Source organism: Siphateles boraxobius, unplaced genomic scaffold, assembly GCF_051911475.1.
Source record: "Siphateles boraxobius isolate OS27281-9 unplaced genomic scaffold, OSU_SipBor_1 46, whole genome shotgun sequence".
Classification (NCBI taxonomy): Eukaryota; Metazoa; Chordata; class Actinopteri; order Cypriniformes; family Leuciscidae; genus Siphateles; species Siphateles boraxobius.
In genome coordinates this window covers 1,005,001-1,026,599 of record NW_027509097.1, presented here as the reverse complement: position 1 = coordinate 1,026,599, position 21,599 = coordinate 1,005,001, and the positions used below count along the sequence as shown (strand labels likewise).

Here is a 21,599-nt window from a genome sequence, read left to right as displayed (position 1 = left end):
AAGTATCTCCCAAAAGAATAAATATAAATCGAAAAATATTGAAAAGGTTTGTAAAAAATATATAATTTCTGTGTTCAAGAGAAGAAAATAGTAACTTCCATGGAAACTTTTACTATGTAACTTAAAGTTGTTTATGCGCATTTTAGAAATGTCATCCGCATCTTGCCATTTCCATCAATTTTAATGCAATACCCTAAAAGTTGCATAAAAACATGTGGATGCAAATCTGGCTAGTGAAGATCAGCACTACTGATAGACCATTGCCGGTAGAGGATTAATCAGAACAAGGTCACACTATGATTTTGTAAAAAATGCTGCAGCCCACCGCTTCCTTAGTTCAGAAACTTGAAACACCATCTCACAGGATAAACCAGAATTGAAAGAGGAAAAACATCCCCACAGAAAAACCACACGTCATTATCATACCAAGGGAGGGATCATGTTTACTGTGCAAATGTTTATATTTAGATGTTTAGAGATATCGGCTGAGAAACAGAAGGGTACTGTTACTAAATCTTACTAGCTACAGTTTCAGGGTTCAAAAGTTTGGGAGTTCGTTTGTTTATTTGTTTGTTTTTTAAATAAATTAATACTTTTATCCCGCAAGGATGCAAAAGTGACAGTAATGATATTTAAAAAGTTACAATAGATTTATGTTTAAAATAAATGCTGTTCTTTTGAAGTATTCTTCAAAGAATCCTAAAAAAAAAAGTGTATCAAGGTTTCCACAAGAATATGAAGCATAATTGTTTTCAATAAGAAACGTTACTTGAACAGCAAATCAGCATATTGGAATGATTTCTGAAGGATCATGTGACACTGAAGACTGAGTAATGATGCTGAAAATTCAGCTTTGCATCACAGAAATAAATTACATTTTAAAAAAGATAATGAAAATAGAAAACAGTTATTTTAAACTATAATAATACTTCAAAATATCACTGTTTTTAGTTTATTTTGAGCAAATAAATGCAGCATTGGTGACTATTAGATACTCCTTTCAAAAGCGTTAAAAAAAACCTTACCGACCCCGAACGTCCCATCCAAGTCTACAGACAGACTGAACACTTTATCATTATTATGATTATATTTTCCCCAAGGCACACACTGAGGCTGCTGCAGGACGGGCCGATGAAGGATTTGCTTTTTTAGCACTTAAGTTTGCACATCACTGAGAGAAAAATGTTCATATCATACTAAAAAAAAGTGAAGAACTGAGCCTGAAGCCTTTAGGATTTGTGCTTTATTGCATTGCCCATTGTCTTTTTAGCCAACATGTGGTTAGCAGCATGCTATATTTTTCACACATACCCAACACATCTTCTGATATCATTGTGAGGGTTCTTCTCACAAAGGCCGACCACTGTGAGTATACATATAAAAAAAAAAGCTACTTATTAGTACCCGAATGCACTGATGATTGCTGCAATTGTAGACAGTAATTCAGACTAGATGCAACTAAGTTTTGGTAATGGCCAGGGAGTTCTGGGTAACTTCCAGGATGTTCTTGGTCACTAGATATTGCTCGATCCTCCTGTCAATATGTCTAGAAAAATATGTTGACCATTTTATCGTCTGTCTGGCAAATAGATTAAGCTGAATACACTCAAGAAGCTGCACAACCAATCAGATATCACAAGACTCATGACACATAAAAGTCATTAACTACATCCAAAATAATTACTTGACTATTCAGCGGAACCCAAACTGATTAACATAATGGTCTGATCACCATTTAACAGCACAATTCAACAAATTGCAGTTTTACAAGTTAACGGCGAGTTGTTTTTCTGAAAGTGAAACCATTATGATAATGATCAGCATAAAATAGGAGACAAACAGCCCTTCAGGGAGGACACAGAGTTGCTAATATCAGACAACTATGTAAATGACTGGGTGTTTAAAGGCTGTAACTGTAAACCAGAACGCACACGCAGCTTGACTTCATAGACAGACAGAGAAAGTACATTGCTCTTGGAGGTACGTCTATTATCATGAACACAGTCAACACACAATGAATTGCAATACAATCTGCTAAGAATATTACGATTTATGATACATGGTGCATATTAAGTCAACATCAAACTGCATGCACAACTTATTTTACTGTTTTCCATTTTCTAAGGAAAATATTTTGAAGAATGTCGGTAACCAGACAGGTGATATAACCCATTGACTTCCATAGTAGGAAAATATACTATGGAAGTCAATGGGGTACATCAACTGTTTGGTTACCGACATTCTTCAAAATATTGTCTTTTGTGTTCAGCAGAAGAGAGAAATTCATACAGGTTTGAAACAACTTGAGGGTGAGTAAATGTTGACAGAAAAATTCCTTTTGAAGTGAACTAATCCTTTAATTTGAGATTACATGGTAATTTTAAGTTAAATGTGTCAATTACCTTGCTCAAATATTTGAAGTAAAGAGTTTTGCCAACTTATTCAGGTTTACAGTGCGTGTTTTGATTTGTACAGAACCTTACACAGTACAGCTGTGGTTGCCAGAATAACTTAAAAATAAAGTAAAAAAATGTAAACACACACACACATATATATATATATATATATATATATATAGTTGTCAGAGGTGGCACAAGTGATGAATGCTTTCCAAGACAAACATTTCTCTTTTGAAAAAAACATGCACAGACCATACAATCCACACAAAGACCTGAAACACTGATTTAGAAAGCAAACAAGGTCGATTTTTGATAAATGTTGACTTCAAAAAGGAGTTAAAGGTAAGATGCTTTTACTTGCCCTGAGGTCACTGCAGAGGCATTTCGGCTCTTAGTGGTTTTGACAGGGCGAAACACTGAAAGAGCTGTCCTTAACTGTGAGTTATTAGAGCTGATATGAACACATTCATTGTAAAACATCACATTAAAACCCCCTCAGGGTAAGTATTAAGGATACATGGCTCTCTATCCTTCCCTCTACATCTGACTGAACACACATGCAGTCAGATGTAAAAGTCTTCAAGAAGACCTTGTTAAGTGTATCACTCAATGCTCTAGAACAAAACTTCTTTGTATTGCTCTGAAAGCTTTAGAAGCTCAGTGCTTGTGTCATAATACGCTAAAAGCAGCGGTGGCGCATCTAACCCACTGCCTCCGAGAGCCAAAAAACTTCAGACCCAGGAAGCTGGAATTAAACCGTTCAGGAGAGACGCCTTTACTCTGAACAGCTTGTCGTCTGTGACTCTCTACCTTGACGTACACGACTAATCTACAAAAAGACAATGAATGCTCTTATTTAAGCTGCTGCATTCTTGCTGTGAAAAGCAGGGCCGTGACCGGCTCTAAAATTCAAATCCAGGATGCTAGAAGTTAAAGTGCAATGAAATCACATCAAAGTATGGCATAAACATGTGAATGATATAAATAAAGACATCAAATCTTTATGTTTAGCACCACTGAACTGTCTCTTTATGGGTTGGAGGCACAGAGGGCGGTTGATTTGTCATACAGTATCAGCACATGAGCGGATTAATCCAGAATTTACTGACAGCAGCAAGTCAAAGAAGCTCACCTTCAAAGAAATATTTTCTGGTGGATTTAAAAGAGATGTAAAGGTATACACACACACATATATACATTTACATACACACACACATGCACGCACGCACACACACACACAGGTATATAGCAACAAATTAGAATGATTTTCTGAAGGATCATGTGACACTGAAGACTGGAGTAATGATGCTGAAAGTTCAGCTTTAATCACAGAAATAAATTAGATTACAGAATATATTCCTTATATATTCCTACATTCCACAACATAAATCGTGGAAAAATATAAGTGATTAGGAGCTTTTTATAACATTTTACAGCAGATGCCTCTGAAAACACAGTAAGTCTATCCGTCACAGGCTCGCTTTCATACCTGTCAAGGCGCTGCTCTGAATGAGCTTTATTCCTCTAAAATGTTGTTTACACATCTTGATTGCAGTGTCACCAGATTGTGTTATTGCTCTGGAATCTCATGCATGTTTATAGACACTAGAACACTGACGATCTGTGTGTGAGCATATGGGCTGGTGTGAACTGTGGGGGTGAGCACCAAAACAACAGTCTCTCTGGGAGGGGAGTGTAACATTTGCTTTCTGTTCACAGGATATAAAAACATAACCAAAGAGAAGATGTCATCGTGCACTCCGCCCTGCATGCACACACACACACACACACACGGTCCCTCATCCAAATACTACTCTCAGAGGAACTGGGGAGAATATGTACAGACAGACACACACACAGACACAAATGAAGCAGAAGCTTCTTCAAAGCCATGAGATCATCCTGCGATCACATTTCAAAGGTGGACTAGCCTGCAGCTCTGTCTCTCTTTGGCTTCAGAGAGAGGTCATCATCCTCACAGTGAGACTCTGTCTACTCACAAACAGACGTTACATGTCTCAGGCCTGAGATACTGTTTCTTGCTGGGATTCATCAAGATATCAAACCTGGGGATACTACTGTAGCCTATATCCCACGTGATGCTAGAAATGTGTCCGCCAGATTTTGCTACATCATTTAAACTGAAGTTTGTTTGGGTCGATAAGATATTTTTTGATCTGAGAAAAAAAATGAATGCTTTTATTCAGTAAGGATGCATTGATCAAGAGACATCGGCTTTGTCTGAAAGCTTTGGCAGCTGACTTGTTGCCTCGCTGCTATAATTTCAGACAGACTTCTGAGGCACTGTAACGGTTTAATGATCTACAACAGAATTAGAGCTTTGGGTCAATTTTCAGGTTGTGCTTAATAGGTTAGATCACCCAAAAATGAAAATTCTGTCATCATTTACTCACCCTTATTTGGTTCCAAAACCGTAAGACTTTCATTCATTTTCAGAAGACAAATTAAGGTATTTTTAATTAAACCTGAGAGGCAACTACCAATGTTTCAAAAAGTTCATAAAGAAACTAATCCCTATGAATTGAGCAGTTTAGTCCAAATTTTATGCAGTGACATGATCGCTTTATATGATGAACAGATTGAATTTATGCTTTTATTCACATATAGAATGATGCATCTATGCATACATCAGTTATGCTAAACGGAAGCTCAAGCATGTTCGCTTGATGTGCGAGAACCAATGAGCTTTACTCTGGTGTTAAGCAGCACGATTGAGCTTCCTCGAGAACCAATGAGGTTTGTTCTCGTGTGTCAAGCATGTACGTTTGAGCTTCTGTTTATGTTCGCTGATCAATGTTTATATGTGAATTAAAAACCTCAATTCAATCTGTTCATCATATAAAGCGATCGTGTCAAAATTCGCTCAATTCATTAGTTTGACAATCTCTTTATAAACTTATTGAAGCGTCAAAGTGGAAGTTGCGTAGACTGTCAATGGAGGGAAAGAAAGCTCTCAGAATTCATTAAAAATAACTTAATTTGTGTTCCGAAGATAAACGGGTTTGGAACGTCATGAGGGCGAGTCATTTTTGAGTGAACTGTCCCTTTAACGGTTAAAAGCCCAACAATCAACTCAAGCCTTTTTGTTGGGGTGCACAAAGTAATTGAGTAGTAAAAGGGTGAAGATATATATGTGCTGGGAAATGCATATTGCCCCTTATATTTCTGGGCAACTGGTAATGATATAACATCATCTGCTCTTCCCCTGACAGCTCAAATTCAATCCAGATCTGCTTCCTGTCCATTCAGCTCTCCACCAGACACAACCACAGAGAATCACACGTCTCTTCCTGTTCAACTCTGAAACAATGCCATAAGAGAGAACTGAGATCTCTTTAACATCTCAGTTGTTTCTCCTAGATGTCAATGAGAGTGCATGGAGAGTAAGTGGAGACTTCTGCTTGCCAAAAATATACCTAAAATGACTGTTTATATGTGCACCAAACCAATAATGTGATTTTTCGCAATAATCAGAGTGAGGACTTAAATCACAATAAGATGTTTCTACAGCACAAGGACTTCACTCCCGTTTACATGCAATTTTCATTATTCTGATTATTTGCTATGAATTGTGGTTATTTTTACCCCCACTTCACATACCTCAATGCATAGCACAAATTATGAACTCACACACAGTGTTACTGACCATTGTTTTAATCCACATCCGTCAAAAGCAAAACACATTTTTATGGACATGTTACTCTGCGCCATGAGCACAGCAATGTCATTGTGTTCTTCGCACCGTCTCTGGGTGAAGATAAAGAGCAGAGACTGCAGTGAGTTGTGTTGACAGAGTTCAGCGATTCGGACTGGAGGGAAAACTTCAGCATAATGTCACTGAGTTCATTCATGAAGTTGTGTGAACAACACACAGCATCTGTGGTGTGTACATCCGGGCACATGCACACTTTGGTCAGAGCGGTAATGATGTGATTAAGGTGTTTACATGCCGGTTTGCTGCGAGTAATCTCATAGTTTAATGTGATTATGGTTACAACGATTATGAGCTTAAGCGCATTAGTTTGATCGAAGTATTGTGTATACATGAGGTAAAGTTTAAATCGCAATATTGCTAAAATCCCATTATAATTGCATTATGAGGGTGCAAGTAAACTCACTCATTCACATCTATCTCCTACAGAGAAATTAAGAAATCAAGGATCTCAAACTCCAATTGGCCAAATATGATTCAGCAATCAAAAGCCAGAATATCAATATGAACTCAAACATTTGTCATCAAATTCTTTCAAGACCAAATGATCTGAGCTGCTACCAACATTAATTTGATATCTCTATACTTAATTATGTCAACAATTGTCTTATTTGCATATAAAATAACTTCTCATAAGTAATTTAAGGAGAAACATTTGAGACAAAGCTGAAACCTGAATGAATAACTGAAAACAAAACTGAAAGTCCATGAATGAACCATAAACGAACCTTTGTTAAGTCAGCTGAGAAGGCAATGAAAAAGCAACCTCTGAGCAATAAACTTGTCCTCTGGGACATCCCACGAGCGTTCACAGCCAAACAACAGTTCTCAAAGACTTCAGAAATACAGGTTGCAGACTCCCGTCATAACAGTACAAAGACAAACCAGTCCACATAGATTTACATAGTAACCCACTAACCGCTCAAATCCCTGCTGATTCCACACCTCAAATATTCCAAGAATCTGAGTGTCCTCGGGATCTGGAGTTGTGCGTTTATCCGCTTGCGAGTCGGGACAGGCTCATAGCGAGCAGCAGGTAGACCCGTGAGGTCGTGTTTGCACAGCTGAGTAACAGGAATCTCGTACTCAAGCACGTGTAGAGGCCGTTCAGCAGATGCTACCACACCCTGTCAAACACACACTCCTCACACTCCTCCATAAACCCATTACAACCACTTCCTGAAGCTCTTTCTAGTGTTACAGAAGTGGATGGGCACCACGTGTGTCTATCAGAAGAGGTTGATTGGGTGTCTTCGTACTTCAACTTTCACTGTGAATTCACAGTAAATTACTAGCTAGCTGTCGTATCACTATTGTTCATTGTTTTCTTAGTTAGGATTAGGGATTTAAACAAACCCTTGACGCTAAGGATTAAACGTTGACACGATTTCGGCACCATTTGAGCTTCAGACATGAATAATACCTCAAATTATTTACTTTTACACAGACTTATCGAAGGAGGGCTATATGAGACCAGAATGTCATAGACTTGGGGGTGGGTGTTTTGTAATAATACACTACAAGGAACTACAAAACGCCCTATAGCAACCACCCAAACACTCTAGCAACCACTGAGAGTACCCTAACAATGGCCTAAAAACCATCTTGAACACTGTAGTAACTGCTAAGAAAACGTAAAATTAGTGCTGTCAAATTGATTATTGCCGATTAATTGCATCTAACATAAAGTGTCCTCGGGATCTGGAGGCGTGCGTTTACAAAGTATTTATAATTTTTTTTACTAAAATAAAATATCTTAACACACAGACAGTACAAGTTATCATTGGTCTCTAGGTCAATCATTGAAATTACGATATCCACTTTATTATTGATATTTATCTATATTTACTATTTACTATAGGAGAAAACAGACTGAATTTGAATAGAGTCCAAAACCTGTATTAATTTTAAATGAAAACCATTTAAACAGTTTCCCAAGCCCCCATGCTTTGAAACATTTCTCAAGAGCAAAGGCTTGTGGGTTTTCTATTCGCTCATCATGGCATCCCAATTTATTTTTAAAGATAAAACGGTTTTGTCTTCATGAGTTAACAGTAAAACTTATAGTATAATATAGTGTTTTACAGTAACAAAATGCTTGTAAAATCCTGTCAGTGCTTCAAGGAGATCAAAATGGACATTTGTATTATTTTAAAGAAATAAAGCCAAATGACAGGACCAGACAAGAGAGAGAGACCGAGGAAGAAAGGGAGAGTACGAAGAGGATCAGAGTTTGCCTCACAGGAAGCTGTCTGTCTGCCTTTCTTCACTTTCCTGCGTTTGAACATACGAGAATAGCCAAGCGTTCCAGTAAATGAATACATGCCCAAACAATGTGCTGGATCTTCCATCGGCTCGTCCTGTGTGTCAGGACACAAACACAGAGCACACAGGGCCAACGAAGTCAAGAAGCACTTTATACTCGAGGTGCTCTCATTAATGTACACAATTAAATGCTTTGTACACCGGGAATTTTAAAGAGAAAAACAGACACAGCTGATCAGTGAACTGCCATAATTCTTGCTGGAGAACATGATTCCCATTTACTTCATTTAGACAGATTAATTATCTCAATTACAAAAGCAAACAAACTTCAATCCTGCTAATGGGCCTTTATTTCTGTTCTTCCTGATTGTTTTGCTCTGCACACTTTACACAAAGCAGCAGGCCTTTCTTCTAACCCTGACAGATCTAATGAGCCCCCAACAAATAATCCATTTCACCAACTAAACTGCAACGGCTTTGGACCAATTATAGCTCCCACTGTTAACCACAAGCAAAAAAACAAAAACTGCTTAAAAGAGAATATTAAACGCAATAACACCAATGAGAACGCACAACACAGCAGGGCACTACAGTAAACACGGATGCTCCGTAACCCCCCGCACAGGGGAAAGGTTGTAAACTACATAATGAAACACTTGCAAGCAAAAATGTATTCTTAGATTTCTCTTACAGAAAGAAGGAAACCGCTGGTACAGTGCAACTTTTTATATTCTTTGTTGAAAAGAAGTAAAACTATGAAGATCACCTGTAGCATGCAGTAGATGACCACTGAAAATAATTCTGATTCAGTTTGTAAAAGCAAACAAAAATGCATTCAATCTATTGTACTTTTCCCCCGACTTCACCTGTAAGTGACTTCCAGATACTGTCAATAGAGTTCGAATAGTATTTAACCCAGAATAATAATTTAAACAACTGTAAGACATAACAGATGCATGATTCCTCCTGTTTAAGACTTTCTATTTTATACTTGAAGAATAAGTCTATCCACAAAAATGGCACATGTTGACAGAAAGTGCCTTTATCTTTGAGTAAATTTGAGAAAATTATTCTTCTTCAGTTTTCTAACCATCTCTACAGTACATTATACAAACTCTCTTGATTTGGGTTCATCACCAGCGATTGTTGATTCCATGAAGAAAGAATATTCCAAACTGCATCCATAACATGCTATTTTGCTCATGCATGTGAGTAGGTATGACTTTGACTTACTAAATTATAGAACTGATATTCTGTTTTATATTATATTAGCCATTAGTTGCACCGCAACATGCCAGTAACACAATATGCATTTGTTTAAAACCAGATTTAAAGCATGCATTTATTTATGACTAATATGGTTGCAGTTACCAGTTACCAAAGTTACTATTAATTAAAGTTATTCATTCAAACTTTTAAAATGCAGTTCAACAGAGAGAAAAGCTATGGAATTCAGAGAATGTACTATTGGGAATAATTCAATGGAAAAAAATATGCCTTTGGTGTGAGAGACCCGGGTTCGAATATATTGGGGTGGTGATGGCGCAATGGATAAGACACATGCCTTTGGTGTGAGAGACACGGGTTTCGAATCCACTGTGAGACACCAATGTGTCCCTGAGCAAGACACTTAACCCCTAGTTGCTCCAGAGGCGTGCGACCTCTGACATATATAGCAATTGTAAGTCGCTTTGGATAAAAACGTCAGCTAAATGAATAACTGTAAATGTAAGTCAGTGATTTTGATAGTGTTTGGGCCGGCAGAGAAGGCCTTGCTGGCCCACCACTGATTAAAAGAGCAGGCAAAATGTCTGTCCCTAAACCACACTCATAATGTAAATGAGTCAGTGAATACTTATCTAAAAACGTAAACAACGTGCACATCTCAACAACAACAAGAGTTATGCAAAACAGACTGAGATGAACTTCTTCAGAAACTGTGCTAACTGTATCCAACTCTGAATCTTACTGTGTGTGTGATAGTAAAATATCTTGGACATTTTATTACTGAGAACATGACAGACGATGAGGATATTTAAAAGCAGTGTTTGTATGATGTTTATGCAGGCTCACATGATTTTACACAAGTTTAGTTTAGTTCTTGCTCAGATGACATTGTTAGAAGCATATTGTACACCACTTTATACTGATCATCTGTGGTCAAATTATAGAACAGCAAGTTTGCAGAGGCTTCATATAGCATATAAAGATGCAATGAGAATTCTGTTAAGAAGACAAGTGAAATGTGTGTGTGATTGCAGGAGTTAACACTTTTCAGGCTGTGTTACTAAATCTTATACATAAATGTATCTGCTGGCTAAATGTTTCCACAAATTAGATTATTGTGGGCGTATGAAATATAAGGATAAGTATCAGTCAAAATTGTGGAGACACAGATATTATTGTATTTTTGCAACGCATGGATTTTTTTATTATTATTATTTTTTTAAATTTGGACATTGAGTCTGAAATAAAGTCTGATGATCATGATGATAACCTCTGCTTTTGTCTCTGGTCATGCCTGTAAAAGACACCTACGCTCCTGCATGACATTCCTCTCCTCCGCGTGCTCACTTTGCAGATTTGCAGGGGTGGAAGTGAATAGTGAGTCCCAAAGAGCCTTTCCCAAAACTCCCGTCTCATTCCTTGCCTATAGCTTGTTCCACTAACCCACATTACGAAGAATCCTACAGATCACTCGCGTTCCCAACACAACTAATGCGCTCCATCATAACCTGAGATCCTCTGTTGATCATGAGCAGCATGGACCATGCATGAATAGAGATCAAAAGCAAAGCACGTTAGAGAAAACAAACCAATCTCAAGTACTGGCTGCATACGAGTAGCCTAGCCTATTTATGGGTGTATCAAACGCACCGGAGCGCACAGTTCCTTTACGCGCTTTGTAGCCCTCTGAAAAACAACATTCCTACACATGTACCAAATTTAATATTGCCATTAAAGCCGTAAGATTCAGATTAAATGCCCCTCTTACCATAAAGTCCAACACGTAGGCAGTTTCTCCAAGCGCACGGATGATTATGATCCGGGAATGGGGAGCGCAGGACGCGCCGGGCGGCTGGGTGAAAGCTGACCGCTGCTGCTGGAGGAAACAGGAGGATTTGTGTTGATCTGCAGATTTACTCCTCTGTCAGGGGTTCACCCGTTTTTTTAGGTGTTCTCCGTGTGCTCAGAGCCCCCTAGCGACGATTTCTTAAATGCGTCATTCTAAAAACACACCCTCAGCCTGACAATCAAATGCTAGTGTGACTATGGCAGATATGTGTTATTCCTCTAGGTGGCGCGCAATGGCTCAAAATGCTGAATTCCTCCATTGAACTCCATTAAAATTGCAGTAATGTTCTGTTTTTGTTTGTTTGATTGTTTTTTTAAGGGGGGATATACATTAAAAAGTGTAATCTAGCTCTTGTTCTAGTTATGTCGGTCGACAGCTCAGAATCTAATAGACCTTATTCAGAGCAGCGCCATGACAGGTATGAAAGCGAAGCTGTGAGGGATAGACTTCGGCTGCATCCAAAATCGCATACTTCCCTACTATATAGTAGGTGAAAAACAGAAGGCCTATGTGACAAAAGAAGTATGGCTGAATTCACAGTAGGCTGTGAATTCTGCCATACTCCTTTTGTCACATAGGCCTTCTATGGCTGGATCCCAAATGGCACACTGGACTCATTGGTCTCGTGGCTGTAAATTGCACGTGCTCGCCAAGTGTACGAGTCCGTAGGGTGTCCCTTTCAGCATTTCAGCGCTCAGAAGTATGCTTGTGTTGGCTGCCTTTGTGCCCTTGATGCGGACTTCAGCGTAGCCCACACTTTCGCACCTTCCACACGAGTTACCTACCCAGGAATAATTGTGAACGTCCAATCAGATAAATGAGGGGAGGAGTTTGTGGCTGTTTGATTTTCGGTGCCATGATTTCATCAAGCCTGTCCCAAAATACACTCTTGCATACATGCCCCCATGGACTCGAGCCCAGTGCCCCTTAGGTGTGAATTCGAAGGCGGTCCACAAGGCCAGAGTATGCCATTTGGGATCCTGCCAAAAAGTACCCGGATGACCTACTTCTTCCGGTGAGATGTGCATGATATGATGAACACTTTACTATCCCATGAGGCCACGGGAAAGGATTTATGAATGGCAGTGAAGCGACACAACTGACGCTGGTAGGTCACATGATAATGACAACATAGCGAATATAGTATGTCCAGATTACATTTATACAACACACTCATAGTATATAGAACGTAAGTTTTTTTTAGCAGTTTATTTAAATAAGTACCCACTCAAGAGAGTACACAATTTCAGATGCAGTCTTACTAAAGCTCCTAGATCACTTATAATTTTCCACAGCTCATACTGTAAGGTTTTTTTTGTCTACTGAAATTTCTTGGAAAGATATTTTTTGTGTTTCGTCATTAGAACAATCCAAAAAACACATTAAATAGCAGTGCAACCCACTGGAGAGATGTATGTTTATCTAGGGTGACCAACAGTCCTGTTTTCCCAGGACATGTCCTGTTTTCACGTCCTGTCCTGGCCGTCCTGGCTGTTTTTTATAAAGTGATGAAAATGTCCTGGTTTTCGAAAAAAAAAAAAACTGGTGGGAAAGATCAGCTTTACAGCAAAATATAGATGGGCAAACAAGGAGGATGAGGAAGAAAACAGGATAAAGAGGAAGAAAACTAAAGATATAAATCAATTTTGTCAGTTCGTTTTTGTAAGTTTGTGACGGCTATTTTTGTTCAATTTGGAGGTTTTTCTTTTAGTTATTTATTATTTATATATTTATTTTTCTAATACAGAAGATACATTATTTCTATCATTATTTCATTCATTATTTTTGAAACCTGTCATAATAAAACATGTTGAGTAGCCTCTGAGAAGCCTATCTGAATTTGTGTCTTGTAATATAAAAAAATTTCTATCCATAGAGGAGGCATAGCCTACTTTAAATGTATTGAAATTAATAAGGCATCTCAAGTAAACTTTGAGTATCATTTGAGTATCTGTTTGCTGGGCCGAGTGTCCTGGTTTTTGGTAATCAAAATATGGTCACCCTATGTATCTATCACCACATCGCTTTCATTCCCGCCAAAAATCAAAGATGGCGCTGATGTGAATAAGGTCTAGCTGTCTCTAACTTTAGTTCTCTAATATCTGGCGTTGATGTGAAGTTGAGCTCATTTGTTCCATCGTTGTGTTCTGTTATTTCAAATGATCTGTGTATTATAGACAAATGGGAAAACTCATTCAAATATCACAATTGTCTGTGATTGGTCCATCCTGTTCAGCACAAAGAAAAAGAACCGGTTCCACGTGACCAACAGAGATCTGGCGTTCCTTCAGCAGAGGTTTGGACAGTAATTTATTCTTTCATTATTACACTGAAAAAAAAAACCCTGTATTATTCAACTAAAACTACACAGTGAATAGCAGAACTAGCAGAAATAGTAGAATTATTATTTAAATCTATCAACATCCGATAAGCCCCGCCCAATGTTTTGTTTATTTTAGTTTTACAGCATCTGTTTAGCTAAGCAGTTATAAAGAGCATGTTTTAAGTGCAATAAACGTAATTAAATCATCATTATTAGCACCAAAATATACATTCTGCCATCTGCTGGTTAAAAGTATAAGGTTCTATACTTTTATTTTTATTCTACGGGTTGTGTATTGTCCTGGTATAATATATCTGTATTCCACCCATTATTTGATCACTGCTTGCCTGTGTGTGCGTGTTTTATATGTGGGTGTGTTTTAATATACATGGTGATATGGTATCACAGGAGAGTGGACTTTGGACAAGTCATCACAGTAAATCTAAATATAGAATTCAGGAAATACACACATTTATATAATATAAACATGTTTTCTTACCTGGTGAGGATGTGAAGCATTCAATATCACATCTTTTCCTTTTCTTTTACTGTTTTTATTTTCACCACTACAGAACTAACAACCAACAAAATCATCTTTAAATAAAGTATGAAACATGTAAAAGGTATTTATTTAAAAACAATGAGAATATTTTTCTCCCTATGTATGAATATCACTGCTACTCTCATATTAACTATTAAGGGTCATAAATGTTATACCCCAGACCATCCCAGTGCCCTGTGATAAATTATAAGGGTCTTAAATGATGGTTAGTTACACCACAGCAGTAAAGCAGGACTTCTGTACCGTCAGAGAATGATTTCTAGATCTTTCTTTCTGATCAAACCCACGTCACTCTCTTTATGATGTTGTGACCTCCAATATAAATGCCATGACAACACGAGCAGCAGTCCGTGACTGTACAGACGATTACTTTATGACTTTATTGCCCTCCTTGTGATGAGCTTCATTATGAGCTTATTTGTGATCAGCTCTCCCCACCTCAGTCCAAACCTTTGCCATTACAAGGAAACACCTGGCTACTGGTTTCAGATCTGTGAAGCAAAGTGCAACCTATACAGCACCATTTACTACCCACCAACACCTCACCTCATCCCAAGTTCTCCCATTTTCAGCCACAAAGCGTCAGGAATCAAAGGGTCTGCTTGACAAGCAAATTCTCAGCTAAGGACCTAGACAAAAGGACCACAGTTACAATGCCGTCCACGGAGAAACTAATGCATTTCTTGTCAAGTTCTGTAATATGTGCCGCTGGAGTCTGTTTATTGGGTTATGGGATGTCGGCGGATTGGGCCACAGCCGAAATGGTCTGCGCACCGGAAGGCAGTGAACAGTTCAATGGATCCTCCAGTCTCAAAATCGGCCTTTTTAACGGCACAGAAACCAAAATCAACTGCCCCAGGATTTCCAAATTGGGAGAAAAAGTGCCTGGTGAGCTTCAAATAAGGCTTCAATTGAATGTCTGCATGCTAGCTATGCAATTTTGACTTTTTCAAATGTAAACCTATATCATATAAGATAAAAGCAATGGACAAATTAAGGTAATGTAAATGATGATAGATTGATATATGTATATGATACCAAAAAAAAACAATGAAAAAGCTTGCAGATTCAAAATTATGGACTAAGATGACCTTTGGAATTTTCAGGAATTAGAATTGCAATTCCATTTAAATCACATGAGAATTTTCGTCAAAGGTTATGTCATTTTATTTAAAATCAATGTTTTGTGCATTCTTATTTTCCAATAGAATAGTCTGTTTGTGTTTCTCTTAGTGTTTGATCGTCTGGGGAAATTAGCAGGAGCTCCGATTATCCTGCACGCTCTGGTCGTCATCCTGTTGGCTCTAGCTCTTGTGGGGTCTGCAGGCAGTATTCTGGTCTCACTCTATAACAGCTTCAGTAACCCATATCAGACCTACATGGGACCAATAGGAGTATACACATGCGGTGGACTTAGTGGTGAGAAAACATACACAATGTCACAAACCAGGAAATGTGCTTGCATCTGATTAGAAATGAATCAACTCTTCAATTGACGTTACTGCACTTTTAAAATGTTTAGATGTCTAAAACGTTAGGTTTAAATAATACCAGTGGTTTCAAGACCTTTATGTGTCTTATCTCTATTTTGTCTAGTATGTGTGGCCAGCTTGGCGCTGATTCTGTATGTGGCGAACGCCTACTTTGGCCAGATGTTCGAGACGCTGGTGAAAGCTGATGAGGCCAATGTGAATTTGAAAGATGTAAAAATTGACCTAAAGGTGGGGTTTTTCCTTCTGATACCATACATCTGCTTTAATATGGTCTCCATCCTCATCGTGTATCTGTACGTCCACGCCGCGTACACACGCCGCAAACAGCAGGAGAAACCCACGGAGGATGCGCCCAAAGAGATCATGATGTACTAAAGCCGAAACACAGCAAAAATCTGTTTAAATCACCAAAGGCGATTTCTATAAAGTTAACAATAAAGATGCGGTTTTAAAAATCCACCACATCACTACTATAACGATAACGGAACAATCAAACGATTTGGGTGGATTTTTATTCCAGCAGATGAACGATAAAAACAAGCTTGAGCATTTAAAGCGGCAGACGACAAACCTGCTGTGATAAACCTGCTTGTAATAAACAGAATGTTATCGTAATATAGTTGTCTTTATAGCTATCATTCTTGGTGAGAACGGATCTTAACGGGAGATGATTTTCAGACCTGAGGTGAACAGAGCTCCGGACGTCATGTAACCTATTATACCGCCATATTGGCAGGCAGGGGACAGTCGTGAGCGAATATGTAATGAATGACGGCAGCATGAGTTTCAAGGCAACAGAGTTCACTGTGCACTTTAATTCAAAAGACATACACCTGTACATAGCAAAACTTAATAAATAAACATAACAGATGCCTATAATGCCACAAACTGTTGAATGGGTTACTGCTGAAGCTGATGACTTTGCTGCTTGCTCTATTCTTTGGAGTTTGCTCTTCTGTCTTCTGTTGAACACATCTAACCTCCGCCGCCTTTCTCTCTTCTCCGGGGATGGAACATGGGTGAACATAGATGGGACGTAGTCGGGTGAAAGAGGGCTGGCACTCTTTTTACCTAAAACATTAGTAAACAGAAAATGGCAACAATTTAAGCTGCTTTTAGGCTAGCTACATTAACCTCTATTCATTTATCTGACACTTTAATCCATAGCGACTTACAAGTAGACTAAGTACTGACATTGAGCTAACACAGCAATGAACTTTAGATAACAGAAAAGAATACCAACTAGTGATCACTGTTAGTTAAATAAATCAGCTTGAAGGAGAGATAAACTCTCAAGCGCTCAGTTTGAGTGTTCAGCTAGTGAAAATATATAGACACTAGGTGCGTTCCATTCGACCGTAAGTGGACTGCGAAGTGGACTTCACAGGGTTTTTCGCCATCTTAAGTGAGATTCCAATCCGAAGGGAATGAACATGTTCTTTTCGAAGGGCACTGCAAACGGCGTAGGGAATAAGGGAACATCGATACATCACTTCACAGGAAGTGGAGGCGAAAATCAACCAACTGTCATTGTGCATCGCGTCACCAGTCTGAACTAACCATAGAGCAGAGCCGTTGGAAGAGATTTTAAATTTAAATTTCTAACGGCTCATAGTTTACGTATGCATTGAGTATTCATAAATATTGTTATTATTATACAAACTAGAGTATTTATGAACGGTTGGGGTGATTAATGTATCTTTAGGCCTATTATATGATTTTAAATTAGAAAGGTAAGTAAATTTAAAAAAATTATTCAGTTATATCATAATCTGCTTGACCCTGTTGTTGCCTTTCTTTGATGACGTTGCAGGGCATTCCAAATGAGTGATTATTGTCAGCGAAGTCCACTTCAACTGATGTACCGTGTTCAGGGAGTAGGGAGCAGTGTACACTGCGTAGGGACCCTGTCAAATGGAACGCACCTACTATTTAGTCGCCCAGAGTGAGGATTTAGTCGCATATGAGAGTGATTCACTGGGTTGGAAACTTAAAAGTAATGGCATTACAATCGTCAGAAACCATTTTAAACATGTTAGCTAGCCAAGTTATATTAGAATGAACATACCTGACATGAAGTGATCACTGCACCAGTGAAATCCATTGCTTGATGGCTCCCCTCCGATCTCTCTGTATTGTTGTGTTGGTTAGCACATTTTATTGCAGTGAACCATTTCAGTCGTCTATCAGGATCCTTAGGAAAACGATAAATTATTTCCCCTTTGCTTTCCTCTGTCTGTCCACCATGTTGAAATAGTTAGGTTTAAAATGTCTGATTTTAAATGATAATTCGACCACTATCGATCATGCTATTGATACCGATGCTACAGTCGCTCTGGCGCTCTCCTGATTGCCTGCCAAAATGGCGGAGTTTAGATTGCGTGACGTCAGCCTCGGAGCTCTACTGAGCCCATTATTTTGGCACTGAACAGTAACTGTGATGAGAATTGCAGAACTGAACTTATTTTTAAACTTATGGTTTGCCATGACCATACTGTTTTAGTTATAGGCTATACATACACACTAAGCCCTAAAAGTGTTTGTACTCTTAAATCACACTAAACATGTCATTGCATTAGATAACAGCATCTCATAAGCCTATGCTTTTTGTGTTTAATGTTTAATACATGTACATACATTTAATACATTGGTTTACATGTTTTATCTGATGCATGTTTGACTTAAGTGTTAAAATATTTTTATAGGCCACTGCATATATTTTATTGCACTTATGTTTAAGAACATTAACATCAAAAAATGTTTATAAATGTATGTAATTGACTTGTCTAGCTTCTCTGCTAAGAACATTTGAATGATGTGTAACTGGCTAAGAAAACATAGTTCAAATTTACTTCTATCAGTTCCTTTAGACTTTAAGCCATTTAAAAAAATGTCTTGCATATTTTATAGATGTGAATATATTTAGTGCTTATACTATTTATCTGCTTATGCATAAGATATACTGTTGGACTTATTGGCTTTAAATTGTCAATATTACAATTATGTTGTATCATAATTCATCAAATATTCTGTAAATATTACCATATTTGAATAATGCCATATTACAATAATAAATCTTTTTAGAATGATGAGGATCGTGTGTTCAGTTTTAGGCTAAAACACATAGGCCTGGTTCCACAGACTGGGCTTAGTTTAAGCTAGGATTATATGGGGATGATGTGTACTTTACTAATCAGAGACCCAGTAACGCAACAGAAAAAAGTCTTTTAAAAAGTCTATAGCATTGAAAAACGGACTCATAAAATCTAATGGCTTAGATTATTATATGAGATTGTATCCATTTACAGGAATGTCAGGTCATTGTGAGTCCCTGTATGATGTCATTTTCCATAATCTGCATGAACCTTTGGCGCTTGGACTGTGCATTATGTGATAAGATGCAGGGGTGTGAGCTGGGTTCCAGCCAGCAGGGGGCAGCAGGAGTGTGTCTTGTTTATCCGGTCACCGTGATTTTGCCAAGTAAGACATGTTCCTGAATCTACATTCCTGTCCGAAAATGTAGTCCTAACCCTACCCATAACTTATCTCTAAAATCAGAGGGAAATGATAGGTGAATAACCCTAATGTAAAAGCCTTGTTGTAAGCCTAAACTTGACATAAACTGTAAACTTGTCCCTCAAAGATGTTGATCCAGGAACATGTTGTACTTGGTGGAATCACATTCACTGTGTTGATCCTGCTCCTGAAAACCAGCTCTCGGCTGCCAGCCTGTAAGGTGCAAACTCATGATTTTAGATCTCAGACAAACAAGTATGCTATTGTACTCGAGTAGGTTGGCTATTATATTACACAATATTAACACAGTAAAAATATTCTGCAAACATTCCCGTCAAGATATGAAAACTTTATTTCTGAATTTTCTCTGAATCTAAAAAACGTCCAGTTTTTTAAATGTTTTGAAAACCTTTTTTCTTAGCTATGGGAACGCTCATTTAACATTCCCTTTTATTATTCTTCAAACATTATGTGAATGTTACTTTTGAATGTTCTAAGAACATTCTGAAATGTGTACCGTTTAAAAAAATAATTTTAGGGGGGGAAAACACTATAAATTACGTTTTTATGCTTGAGTTTTGAGATTATTGTTAAAAACTTTAAAGGTGCATTGCGCAACAATTCATGTTAAAAATACCCATTTTTCTAACCCATACATGCATAAACAATTGCCTGATGGGCTGAATGAGCCCTTCTCTGTGCACTGAGATTGCCTCTATAATCCTGTACAGTAAAATATATAAGAGGGATTCGGGTTCGAATTTGAGACTGGGCGTGACGTCATGCGCGTTCACGCTCACCAGGCTATGTCTCGCAGGTTTGTGTATTCGCCGGCGCCGCCATTCTCCGCACCAGCGAAGACAACTCGTGTGTCAAAGGTAGAAGATGGATTCAAAGAGACAGGCTTGTAGTCCATTCTAAACCCCAACGCAAACTCCACGTAAAGTAAAGAAAAGAAAAATTTTGTCTAGTGCCACCAAAAGGTCCAAATTGGAGTCAGACAGGCGTCGGAGTAAGACGAGAGTCAACCTCGGGAAGGCATTCAACAAATGGAGAGATCTCCGGTCTGCTCTTGGTCTCAAACGGGATCCTCACTTGGCTTTTTTCTTGATAAAACGGTAAGATATAGCCCAGTCTCTAATGTTTGATACGGCCAATCTATGTATGACAACAAATGACGATGCGTAAAATGTGTAATGCTTTAGCGTAAGCTAGATACATGTACAATCAGAATTGGTTTTACTACCATTGTTAGTGAACAGTTTCATAAACTAGGAATTGTGTTCGGAAGAATAGTACAACATGAAACATAAAACATATCCAATAAAAGATGCTAACTATGTTTTTGTGTATGGCCTACCGGTAACGTTAGCCATGTGTCCATTGCTAACATGCTAAGGTGTTCATGTCATTGACCAACAAGGAAGAACGCCGTTGCATTGGCTATATTGTCTTTTTCGGTAAAAATAGTAAATTGTTCCCGTGATTGTGGTACATTTTGTATGTAGTATATATGAGGTATGTGGGGGAAACAATGTATTATACTCTATGTAAAACAATACCTTTCTTCAGAGGCTAACTTTACTGGGTCTGGACCTGGTTTAGCTCTGATTTAATCCTATTTTAGATATTACTCTGATGTAATAATCATTATTACCTGTACATGTTAATGTTTGTCAGTGTGTATTGTCCCTGTCAAAATATCTACAAAATAAATCAGCGCTACATGTAATTTAGTGATTAGCAAAACAGTTCAAGATTCTTGAGTGTGATTTAACATGCTGAAAAATATGACCGATAATTAGACAGAAATTTTGAGTAAATTATAACAGAAAAAGGATGTATTGTTATTGGAATATTCTACTTAGCAGATCAATAAAACAGGCTGTACCCCGCAAGTCTTCGGCGGATTAACGTTAGCCTGTTTGGCTTTTATGAAAACGTCATGGTGACATTTGATTGTTTAACGTTATTACCTTGAGATATTTGAGTGAACGTTGTTGACCAACCGTGTATGGTATGATTATTATTTTGAGCTTTTGCGAAGTAATCAATTATATTGTGCATGAACGTGTTTTCATACCAATACAATCATAGGTGGATACAGTAAACACATAAACAAAGTTTTCTACTACCCCTGTTTTCCCCTCACACATAAGAGTAATTTTTGGCTGTACACCAAAGATCTGTGCGGCAGATGCTCCTTTAGTTATGAACAGCTCGTGCTCGTGC

The 21,599-nt window shown here is 38.1% G+C and overlaps 2 protein-coding genes and 1 long non-coding RNA gene across 13 annotated transcripts in view; 2 read left to right on the top strand and 1 right to left on the bottom strand.

Annotated features, from left to right (window-relative positions):
* The window catches only part of ptprea (protein tyrosine phosphatase receptor type Ea), a 77,289-nt gene extending 65,700 nt beyond the window's left edge, over nt 1-11,589 (bottom strand). For 3 of the 11 annotated variants that reach the window (XM_077200248.1, XM_077200241.1, XM_077200250.1), the window contains exon 1: nt 7,052-7,306. The gene's annotated coding sequence lies outside the window, so the exon portion shown is untranslated. Of the gene's footprint in view, nt 1-6,860; nt 7,024-7,051; nt 7,307-11,392 lie in introns of those variants that run through there. The other 8 variants (XM_077200239.1, XM_077200246.1, XM_077200240.1 and 5 more) reach the window with 8 other exon arrangements.
* Nucleotides 1-21,599, top strand: part of LOC143709691 (uncharacterized) — a 759,555-nt gene that overhangs the window by 236,423 nt on the left and 501,533 nt on the right. The gene's annotated exons all lie outside the window — the stretch shown is intronic.
* Nucleotides 14,905-16,367, top strand: clrn3 (clarin 3). Its single transcript, XM_077200285.1, has 3 exons — nt 14,905-15,246; nt 15,592-15,777; nt 15,955-16,367. The coding sequence occupies exons 1-3, from the start codon at nt 15,012-15,014 to the stop codon at nt 16,224-16,226; spliced, it is 693 nt and encodes a 230-aa protein (XP_077056400.1). The 5' UTR covers nt 14,905-15,011; the 3' UTR covers nt 16,227-16,367.